The sequence below is a fragment of the Mastigoproctus giganteus genome, chromosome 7 (genome assembly GCF_048544385.1).
Source record: "Mastigoproctus giganteus isolate SK-2022 chromosome 7, ASM4854438v1, whole genome shotgun sequence".
Classification (NCBI taxonomy): Eukaryota; Metazoa; Arthropoda; class Arachnida; order Uropygi; family Thelyphonidae; genus Mastigoproctus; species Mastigoproctus giganteus.
Window position 1 is genome coordinate 106,473,165 of NC_143581.1, and position 12,337 is coordinate 106,485,501.

The window sequence follows — 12,337 nt, forward strand, 5'->3', positions numbered from 1 at the left end:
CATGCATACAGAATGCATGACATGTGTGATGTCATGCATACATATGAATTATGGGAACCTCTATATATCTCAGCTAGCAGAAGACCATAATGAACAATAATTCTTCACTTTACGGCAGTTAGAATCAGATTTATGAACCCACCAGGTTTAAGAAGGCTGAGTAAAATACATGTTGTGCAGGTTTCTTTTTCTTTTTTTTTTTTTTTTTGGAAAATTTTTCTCCCAGTTTTTGCTGCAGATAAAGACCAAGGGGAGGGGAGATTGATTAATCCATTTGGTGATGACCTAAATTTCACTTGTGTGTGTTTTTAGCACATGTAATAATCAGAAAATATTAATGGAAAAAAAACAAAAAAAAACAAATATGATGATTTTATTCTGTTCTGCCATCTTCCTGCAATAATAACTACTATAGTTAAATGCTCCAACACAGCCTGGAAATATCTCAAGTATATATATATGTTGAATGCTGTACTTGGTATACAGAACTGCTCTAGAATATACTGAGCTGAAACATATAGCAAATCACAGAACTTTTCCAGTCATATATAATGAGTTAAACCTGTGTCCATTTTCTGTCCCCTCCAACTGAATTAATATGATTTGTAGTGGTTTCCCAGATAAAAATGTTTATCTAAATTGTAAGCTCCATGAGTAATTTATGTACTATTTATTTTGATAAATTATTTTCTACATAAAGCAGTATTTTTTTTTTTTTTTTAGTCATTTCAGTAAGGTGCACTTAAAATGAGGAAAGAAGCCAAAGATGTGGTCTGCAAAGACTGAAACTAGGCTCAGAGGTGTATAAGGTGGATGATTAAAATGATTGAGGGTCTTATATTCACACTGATAGGAAGACCAGGCACATAAATTGAAAGGGAATTGATTGGTTGGTTGGTCAGTTTTGAATGGAAAAAATGTATAATTTGTGACTGAAACCATGATATTGTTACTATCTGTAAATTGTGAGTATTTTATATTGTTGGTATTATTTTCTGCAGGAAAGCTCGAGTTTCCTTCACGAAACCTTGTAACCTTCACCTGACGAGAAAAATAAAATGTTCCTTGTATTTAGGCAGCCGAAGCCAAACCATAGAAAAGTGTCAGTGGACTTGGATCTCATAAGTGAACATTTGGTCACTGGACCTTCAAGGATTGCTCAGTTTGAGAGCTTAGAAAAATTAAATGAGGAATTAGAAGAAAAGTCCTTACTGTTAACTGATAGAGCATAATAATGATGGGGAAGTTACTTTTTTATTTTTTTGTAGCTTTATCAAAATATAGATACTTCAAACAAACAATAGCTTCTTTGTATTATTTGGTCATTTTAATATTCTTAGACCTAGTAACATTGTGTGTGTGTGTGTGTTAATTTTCTTTACTTATTTTGTTCTCTTTTCAGAATTGTACTTGAGGATACAGTTTGTAATATAATTTCACAGAAACAAATGGTTACTGCTGTTGAAGATGCAGTTTGTAGTAATGTTATTGAAGTAAAAAAGCATATTCAGGATGAAAAAATACATGAAAAAAGGAAGTCTGTGTGTGATGAAAATCATAATTCATTTGAATCCCAATTAAATAAAAATGCAACAGTTCCTAATACAATCTCAAAATCAGCAGAAACAAATATGTCCAGATTAGGAACATCTCTCATTGTTTCTCATATTGAAGAATGCACCCTTGAGCAGTCTGTAGAATTTGATCATGCATTAAATCAGGACATCTTTGGCCAGAATAGAGATAGTATAGAATCTAATGAGTTTTCACAAAAAAAAAAAAAGAAACATCATAGAAAACACTCACCTGACATTAACACTTATGCTGTGTGCAGTGAAATGGAATCGCCAAATGGTAGCTTAAATGCTACAGAAATTAAAAATACTGTTGTACCTTCTTCACCTACATTCATATTACATGAGGCAACACATGACGATGTTTTACCTGTTAATAGAATCGTGCCTGATATTGAAAATCCACAAGTGCTTGAAATCAGCCAGGTTAGTGGTAATTGTAAAAAAAAAATACGAAGGGGTCGAAAAAGAAAGAAATCTGCGGCTAATACGCCTGAAAGATTAAATGCAGATTGTAACAACTCTGAAAGTTCACTAATTAGTTGCTCAAGTTCTGATAAATTTTTGCCCAGGCAAATTAAGCAATTAGATTCATTAAGTGAGATTGATAGATCTAGCAACATACATCATAATAAACATATTAGATTTGATGAGAGTAAAACTACCCCAAATGAGATACCTAATGATTGTTTTGGGAAATCTAAAATGCCATTCATTGCATTTGTGAAAGAAACTCAAGAAAACAGTTCATCTAAGGTAAATGATCAAAATTTCTTTGTTAATACAAAAAAACTGAATCAGTCTAGTCCATTGTTAGAAAATCAAGAAAACATGAAAGCAAAGTTCCATGGGAGGACAGTCCAAAATGAAAATTCAGGAGTCACAGAAGAAAAGGTAAGAATGCAGTTTAATGCTAGATTTTTAAATATGGTTTCCTGTTGAATTGTGCAAACGAAAGTGATTTTTTCAAACATTTTTTGGAAAGGTAAATAAAATTGTATTTAGTAATAATAGTACACAAAAATTAGTCTCTCCCTCTCCCCCCATAAAAATGGAGACCCTCCATAAAAAACTATTTTACCACAAAATAGAAACAGGAAGCTCGCAGGCATTATCTCTTCAAAGGGATATACATTTATGAACCCCAAAAAGTGCCATATTTCAGTCATTGATCACAGCCAAATAGTAATAGTATTTGCCATATAGTGCAAGGAAGCCACAGGCTTTTGCTGCTTTGGCAAAAAAAAAAAAAAAAAAAAACAAGTAGATAAGACAAATACAGATTATCTGCTTCCCTCCTTACACAGGTAACTATCCAGTTGACCCTTGAATTTATGCAAAACTGCCAGCCTCAAACTAACTGTGAGGGCAACTTATTCCAAAACCAATGACTTGCTGACTAAAAGAAAACTGCCTACAATCAAAACTATAAACCTCAACCCCTGTAATTTTAATTTATGTCCCCAATTAAGAAGGTGGAATTCATACCCCAGGTATGAATTCCACCTTCATTTTATTAATCCCTTTCAGAGCCTTATAAACCTCAATCAGGATACCTCATAGGTGCCTGGTTGCCAAGCTCTGTAACCCACATAATCAGTCTTTTCTCATATGTCCTGCTGATCTCATTGTTCAAGTCGCCCAACTTTGGACCCTTTCGAGAAGCTCAGTGTCTTTTTTTTTATTTTTAGATGGGGTCTCTATACTTGAACACAGTATTCCAAATGTGGTCTTATACAGTAGGATTATGACCTCCTTATCCCTACAGTCAATAAATCATCGATAGGACACCATGGGCTTTCTTGGCTGCCTGTTTACACCGTTCAGAAACTTCATACCTGCCCGTATTGTAACTCCCAGATCCCTTTTCTCCTCCACTGTTTTTAATTCAATTCCACCAAGTGTGTAATTTATTTGGGAGTTGCTATTCCGCAAGTGTAAGACCTTGGATTTATCAGCATTAAAACATAGCTGCCACTTCTCTGACCATCTTTGAAGTCTGTTCAAGTCATCCTGAAGGAGTGCTGCTTGGCACTGATCATTAACGACTCTGCCAATCTTTACATCATCTGCAAATTTTGACATCACTCCTCTCCCCTCATCAAAATATCAGTGGATGTCCCAATATGCCCTGGACACAGCAGGCAATAATAATTCAACTAAACACAAAATATGCTTTGCCCACTGCCCTCATATATTGATTGGTTTCGCCTTTTCCATTTTGTTTAGTTTGAATGCTCACAATGCCACTCAAATTCTTATTCATTTTGTTTTATATTCTATCATTTGGTTTACATTAGTAACATAATTATTTGAGCTCATTAATTTAATTCTAATTTATTATGATGTTTTGAGTTGCATATATTGACATTGTTTCACTTCGTAGATTTTAGGAGTAGATGCCTAAAAATTTTAATTTTGTATGTTACATTTCCTTATTTATTGTATAGAGGGCAGTGGCAATAGCATATTTTGTGTCTAATTGACTCATAGATGCCTGGGTGTATAGACACATTATTGATATTTAGCTGTGATAGTGATCGAAATTTGGAGTTCACAGTTGCTGATGTTCTATGAAGAGATACTGCTTTTGTACTCCTGTTTCTGTTTTATATATAATAGTGCTCTTAAATTAGCCTTAGAGAGTATTTATTTATTTAGCGTATGGCTTATATATGACTTGCATACAATACACAAGTGTATACAAATATAAGATGTGACATAAAAGTTGATTAAGACATATTAAAAGAATAGTTACAAACATATCATTATAAATCCAGGTCCAAATTCTCTATCCAGGCTAACACCTCTGGAGTTGCCTACAGGAAATAACACCAATCACCAAGTCGGGTATGCAGCTCACAGTCATTTACAATATAATGGATTGTCTGTCTAGGAGCACCACAGTCACATTGTGGAGAAGGTAGTCCATTTAAATAATGCATCTGCACATCAGCCATGATTTGTGCATATCCCATTAAGCATTGTCCAGATCTTGTGTGGGAGCTTGGAGCCAAATAAGGTTTGAGCAGCACAAAACATATGACATAGCTGGGACTCTGTAGTTTTTTCGTGCTGCTCTTTCCATTGTGCCATTGAATCAGAGTTATTTGCTGTCAGGCTTTTCTTTAACCTGGTAGTTCTCAACTTTACAAGTTAATTCATTCCTAGGACGTGCTCGTAAAGCAGGAATTCATTTACCATCAACATAATGTTAAAAATAGTGGCTACATTCTCAAGAATGAAATTTGACCATAGTAATGTTAAATAAAGGTCAACAAAACAATAATTTATGCTTCAACAATGATTTATTTACCAAACAAATGAACACAGCTTTTAAAATTAAGTAAATTATAATAGTAAAGAAATTATTTATGTCATACAAACGTTAGACTGTTTATTCTTCATCATCATTGACTAATGATAATGAAGAAAAATGAGATCATGTTTGCTTGTGATCTCATATTTTTTTCTAATGTTATTCCTCTTTGCTGTTTCTTTTTATTAATATCACTCTCCATAGTATTACTTTGTGGCATGCTGTACACAGGGTTTAATGAGCAGGATAAATTTGAAATAAGACATGACAGCGAAAATGAAGAACAGCACAACCACTCTTTGTAACATCAGCATAGTGATTGCTTTATGTTATGTGAGTCTGAGATGCTGCCTGAACAAACAAATGCATTCACTGTAGTATTGTATAGCTACAGACGTGGCTTGAAATGCCGTATTTATAAATGTTTGATTTATTTATTGCAGTTAATGTTTATTTTCAATTTTGTTGATACTTGAAAAAATGAACTCGTCAAGCGGGAACTGCCTGCATATTAAATGTGTGGATAGTTAATTAAATATTCTATCATTATTTTATAATACGGGGTTAGTGTGTGTTTATTTCAGATATAGGTAGTGTACTGTTATCACTAAAATTGTGTATAGGATACTCAGTCATTGGGAAAAGGTCATTAATATACAAGCGGAAAAAGAATGGGTGAAAGGACAGAACCCTTAGGTAGTCCAGCATTAGTCAAGAAGTTAACAGATGGCTGTCATTTCCAGTGAATGGTGTGAGAGGAGATTTTCTACTCTGTTGCCAAAATTAGAATGCACATCATAAGTTTTAAGTTTGCTAAGAAGATTTTCTTATTAAACTTTACTGAAAGCTTTGGAAATGTTGAGAGCAACTGCTTGAATTTCTCCAAATATTTCCACGGAATTTATTTACTGGTTAGACCTAAGTATATTTATGATCCTCCTGTATATTAATGAGCTAAGATATCACAAGATCAGTACTGTCAGAATCCACATTGCTAATTGTTATGTGTTGGAAGATTTGAGAGTAGGTTGATGGATTTCTCCATTACTTTGAAATGAGTAATGCAGTTGGGTGATAATTGGAAGAGAGAGATTTTTTTGCCCCTTTTTTTGGGAATTGGCCAGATATGAGCAAATTTCCTGCAGAATAATAACATGCAAAAAGACAGTACAAAACAGGAGTTAACTTGGAGCACAAATTTAAAGAAAATATATTCTGTAACAGGTACATAATGTGTCCTGCCGCTAGCAGGTATTAAAAGTGTTTTAATTTTCAGATATTAATATAATTCATGGATAATAATATAACAATGTTTTTATTTTATTAATAATAATTACATATCGGTTACTAAAAGTATTGGTCTGTGATGAATAAAGTAGGATGTATAATTTTTACATTGAAGAGATTTTAGTTCATGACTAAATACACCATCTGTGGTTGTTCCATTACGTGTAGTATTTATCGAAATATCTGATGACATGTCCAAGTTGAATGTTTTCATAAATGTGCAGAACTCTTTTCCAGCCTCGGAGTTTAATTGTAAAGAAAAAAGTTACATTCAATCTTAGGTGCATTATAGCCATAGTAGCTTATTCGCCATTAAACTCCCTAGGCGCCTCCGTAGCCAGGTGGGAAGGAGCAGCAGTGCGTAGCACACGCTTCTTGATTAGACCAGGGTTCGAGCCCGTCACCACCAAATACGGAAGATGCGGAGAGGTCAGCGAATGACCACCGCATATCCGGGAGCAATATGGCCTTAGTTGCTAATGCTCCAAATAACAAACAAACAAGCTGTTAAACTCCCATAACAACAACATTCAATCTGAAAACACCAGGTGACTTGAAACCTGATGCGTTTTCGAATCAATGCATTTTCCAGTTCCTGAAAGTTTTTTTGTATCTTAAAACCTTAATATTTCTGTTTCTAAATTCCTTAGTTTTCCATGATATACTATACATTATCCTGTTTATTATGTGAGAAAGTTTCATTGATCACATGTTCATATTTTCCACTATCCTGGTAAAACCACTGCAATTTTCAGAGCTTTGAAAGTTTTTCCTCTTTTGCATGGAGCTAAGATGAAGCACCATGCAAAGCTTCATTAAATTTGGTTCAGTAGAAGATAAATTATTGTTGCCATCATACAAGTATGATTCCAACAATACAAGTTACAATAATTCGCTTTTGGTGGAAGCTGAAGATGATGCCACTTCCATAACGCTTTTCGCATGACGGTTTTTTGTTACAAAATTTTTGTAATAACGCTAGTAAAAACATTTTTTAACGTCAACAAGTGGAGAAGAAACGCCATCAGGACATAGAGACATCTTGTAATCAAGGTTGTTCATAGATTCTTCTAATCTCTTTGTCAGAAAACCAAGGAAGCATTGAGTGGGATATATTTGGTATGCTATGAGGTGATTTAACAAGTGAAAGAATAAGAGGAAAAGTAAGGTAATAAATCTGTTTTATCTTTACGTGAAGATGCAATAGAATCATTGATGTAACTGTAGTAAGTGTGGATGATGAGAAGTTATTTACAGTACCTCAAAAGATCATCATCATCTTCTTCAGCCATGGTCAAACCACAGCAGGATGAAGGCCTCCTCAACACATTTCAAGGAACTGGAATCATGTGCTTGCGGTTGCCATGTGCACCAGCAAATTTCACAATTCGATCAATTTTTCTTGGGTTTAGAGTCAGGCGGTATCCTTTCCAAAATTCATTTGGTCCATCTTTTCATTGGCTCTTCTTGATATATGACCTATCCATTTCCATTTTAAGCACTTTGTTCTGTCATTGATGTTATAGACTTTGTTTTTTTTGGTGAATCTATGCACGTTTTTCAGTCTCTTTTGGTTATGTTCAAAATTTGGCACTGCATACTTCTGTGTGATCCTAAGTCTTTGTATAGCTTTGACAATCAATGTCCGTTTTCACAACCATATATTAGGACAGGGAGGATACATTGATCAGAAACTTTTAGTTTGAGACAAAGTGGCCAGCTTGTCTTCAAGGGTGCCTCCATAGCCAGGTGGGCAGGAGCAGCAGTGCGTAGCACACGCTTCTTGATTAGACCGAGGTTCGAGCCTGTGAACACCAAATACGGAGGATGCGGAAAGGTCAGGGGATGACCATCGCATATCCCCGGAGCAACATGGCCTTAGTTGCTAATGCTCCTAAAAACCAAAACAACAACAACATTTTCTTCAAGACTATATTAAGCTTTAAAAATGTTTACCTTTCCAATTTTGTGCCGAAGAAGACCAAACATTTTTCAACTGCTGACCTTAAAGAATTTAAGGTCAGCAGTTGATAAATTAACTTAAACTAAAAAAGTTAATTCTTTAACTTTAATAAATGTGTTAGCCTATGTATTAGGATAACTAAGAGTAAGTACAGGTGCATGTATACTTGCATGTTGGAGATTAGTAAATAAATTTGATGAACTTGAAGTATTAGGTACAAAAAATAATTTTGATATCATATATTTGGATTTCGGGAAAGCTTATACTGTTGCACGTGAAAGACTGCTGTACAAATGTGAGAAGTATGGCATTAAGGGCAAGTTGATACAATGGATAAAGGGACAGTTCAGTGGGAGACAGCAGAGTGTGGTAATAAATAGACACTAATGTTATTATACATGGACTAATGTTATTAGTGGAGTCCTCCAGGGTTCAGTGCTGGGCCCATTGTTGTTTTGTGTATTTATCAATGATGTTAATGAAGGTGAATTAGGCTTAATGTCCAAGTTTGCAGATGATACAAAGGTTGGCAGGGTTGTTAATGACACTAAAGACAGTATGCTACTGCAACAGGATCTAGAAGAGTTAGGCAGATGGGCTGAGAAGTGGCAACTGAAGTTTAACATTGCCAAATGCAAAGTACTGCATATGGATAGCGGTAACCCAAGAGAAACATACCAACTGTATGGTACTACACTCAAGGCGGTGAAGAATGAAAAAGACCTGGGGTAATTGTGCAGTCAGATATGAAGTTCTCTGAGCAGTGCAGATGGACTGCCAGAGCAGGTCATGGAGTTTTGTCAATGATATATAGGAATTTTGCTAGCAGAGACAAGGGGGTGATTATCCCTTTGTATATGGCAAAGGTCAGGCCACACCTTGAGTACTGTTTACAGGTCTGGAGGTCTCATTTTAGAAACGATAAGTTTCTAAAACAAGTACAGAGAAGGGCAACAAGATTGGTGAGAGGAACAAAATAGTTCTTACCAGGAGAGGCTTAAATTCTGCAAGTTGCAGTATCTAGAGACTAGGCATCTGCGAGGTGATCTGATTGAGGTGTACAAAGCCTTCAATGGTTTGAGCAGGCTGAATGCTGATGGGATACTTCCACTTGCTCAGATTAAGAACCTGAGAGGCATAGATTCAAATTGAAGAAAGACAGTTGTGAATAAATGTGCCCAAGATACAGCTAAGTTCTGGTCAACCTTTCCCTATCTCTTCCATCATGCAGTATGATTGATGACTTTTGAGGTTATGATGAACATCGTGGCGAGATCCAATATTCCTTACATTTCGAGGGTACAGTTCTAAAACGATGTTCGCAGGCTGGCCGCTAGATAGTACACCGGACCGAACCTATTGGTAACTCTCTAGGAGGCTTCCGGATTAGCTAGCGTATAATCTTGCCACCTCTACTCTGCTAGATAGTGACTGAAGGGAGACTGAGTAGTGTGTATGCAGGGAGCATTGTCGAGGCCACATTATTTCAAGGATCTGGATATATTCTTACCGTGTGTACGCCATATCCAAAAATTTCAATACTTCATACAGCATGTCCTACCCACTTTTTCTTACTATTGAATACACCATGAATTGTCAAACTAATAGAGCAAGCTTATATGCGAAAAGATCTAAACCTCCCAAGTACTTCCTAATTCATTTCCGAAATATACATGGTCTCAATTCTAATCTCAATGATCATTTCCACTTGCAGTCTGCCAAACCCCATGTACTTTTTCTGACAGAATCTCAGTTATTGGTTGATTCAACTACTATTCATCTCAGATGCTCAAATTATTCGCTATATGATTCCTTTCACCTCAAAGGTAATACTTGTGCATATGTCCGTTCTGATATTCCCTGTCAGAGACTTGGCAATTTGGAATCTCCTCTCTTTGATCTTCTCTGGCTTAAAATCCCTCTACCTCATTGGGTCAAATTCATCTGTTGTCTCTTGGAGCTCTTTGACTTCCTCTCTTTACAACTTTCCGAATAGTGAGGTAATTTTCCTTGGCGATTTTAATGTTCAGAACTCCAGCTGGCTTACGTTTTCTAGTCACACCAAGCCACCTGGTCAAGATGCTGAAGCTTTTGCAATTACTAATGACCTTGCACAGATTGTTCATTTACCTACAAGAATACCGGACAGTCCTAACCAATACAGCCAATACACTTGATCTTTTTCTCACAAACAACCCTTCTAAGTACACGGTTGAAGTGAGAGGTCCTTTAGGCGCTTCGGATCACAACTTGGTGATTGTCTCTTCTCCAATGAATCTTTATCTCATGGCTATCCCAACCTCGTGTTGTTTGGCATTACAAGAATGCAAAATGGGATGACCTGCGAGACTTCTTTTCCTTGGTCGGATTACTGTTTCAAAACTTCTGATATCAACGTTTGCTCAGATCGTGTTAGTGAAATTATTCTTGCAGGAATGGAATCCTTTATCCCACACTCCACTTTAAAATCTTGTCCTTTATCTAAACCTTGGTTTTCCAATAAATGTGCTAAGGCTGTTCAAGGGAAGAATGTTGCCTATCGTAATTGGCTTGTTTCCAACTCTCTAGTTTCATTTTCTGCCTACACCAAAGCTCGCAACAATTGTAAAGCAGTTATTAATCAGTTCAAACTAGAGTTTAAACAGGCTAAGAGTAGAAAACTTGCTTCTTGCCCTAATGGTAGCCAAGCATTCTGGTCTCTTGCCAAAGCTGTTGGCCGCAACTTTTGCCCACCTCTGTCCAAACCAGATGGTTCTGTTGTCACTTCAGCCAAGGATAAATGGGACGCTAGCTGACCTGCTAGCATCCCATTTTTCTTCCAACTCATGTATTAATGATCTTGGTAAAATACCTCCCACCATTCCCAACATGCTCCATTCAATGCCTCTTGTGGTCTTCCGTCAAAAGGATGTCAGAAGGATTTTGACGAATCTTGATGCTAAGAAAGCTCCAGGTCCCGATGGTATTTCTCCACTTGTTCTCAAAACCTGTGCTCCTGAACGTACTCCTATTCTTTGCCGCCTTTTTTCACTTTCTTATTCCAAAGGTGTTTTCCTTCTGCTTGGAAATTTGCTCATATCCAGCCAGTTCCTAAAAAGGATGACAAATCCCTCCCATCCAATTATCATCCTATTGCAATTACTTCTACTCTTTCTAAAGTAATGGAGAAATCAATTAACAGCCAACTCTTAAACTACCTAGAAACCTTCCGTCTGATCAACGATCGCCAGTATGGATTCCTTCAGTGTCGATCCACTGGTGATATTCTGGCTTATGTTACCCATTTATGGACTAATTCAATGGAAAGGTTCGGTGAAACACAAGTAGTTGCTCTTGACATCTCAAAGGCTTTCGATCGTGTTTAGCATGAAGGTCTTCTAAACAAGCTTCCATCTTATGGTTTGCCAACTGTTTTTAGTAATTGGTTATCCAGTTTTCTCTCTGATTGCTCACTGAGGGTGATGGTAGATGGCTTTCTGTCTTCTAACTTCTCCACTAATGCTGGTGTCCCCCAAGGTTCAGTTCTTTCCTCCAATCTTTTCCTCTTGTATATCAGTGACATTCTTCCATTGACTGGAAATCCTCTCCATAGTTTTGCCGATGATAGCACATTGTATTCCACTTTCCATTTTGAGAAACCTTGTCCTGCTCAATCAGCTTCAACTTCTCAAAAATCTGCTATCAGTTCCTTAAATGCCGATCTTCACGTAATTCTCCAGTTGGGCAAAGACAACTTAGTTGATTTCAACCCTTCTAAAACTCATTCTTTTCTTATATCTCGCAAAAAGGATTCTTCTGTTCCTATTTATCTTTGGTGACACTCCGATTTCTAGGCAAGTTGATATATCTCTTTTGGGGATTACCCTGACTTCTAATCTCTCTTGGCACAAACACATTAGAAATATTGCTTCCTGTGCATCTAAAAAACTTGGTTTTCTCTTTTGCCTCTCGGCGTTACTTTTCTTCCAAACAGCTGCTCACTCTGTATAAATTGCAAACCCGCCCAGCCATGGAATATTGTTCCCACATCTGGGGTGGTGCCCCCAAAACCTCTCTCAGGCTTCACGATTCCATTCAGAAGAGGGCAGTTAGGATAATTAATGATTCATCTCTAACAGTCTCTCTCCACTTGCTGTCTCATAGATATACTGTTTCTGCTGCATGCCTCCTCTACAGATACTTCCATGGGCACTG

General features: G+C 36.6%; 1 protein-coding gene across 1 annotated transcript in view; it reads left to right on the forward strand.

The window, feature by feature from the left end:
• LOC150083130 (uncharacterized) overlaps positions 1–12,337 on the forward strand; it is a 99,169-nt gene that overhangs the window by 18,959 nt on the left and 67,873 nt on the right. The window contains exon 2 of the mRNA XM_090377065.1: positions 1,403–2,468. Coding sequence (XP_090233191.1) covers positions 1,403–2,468 — 1,066 coding nt within the window. The remainder of the gene's footprint in view (positions 1–1,402; positions 2,469–12,337) is intronic.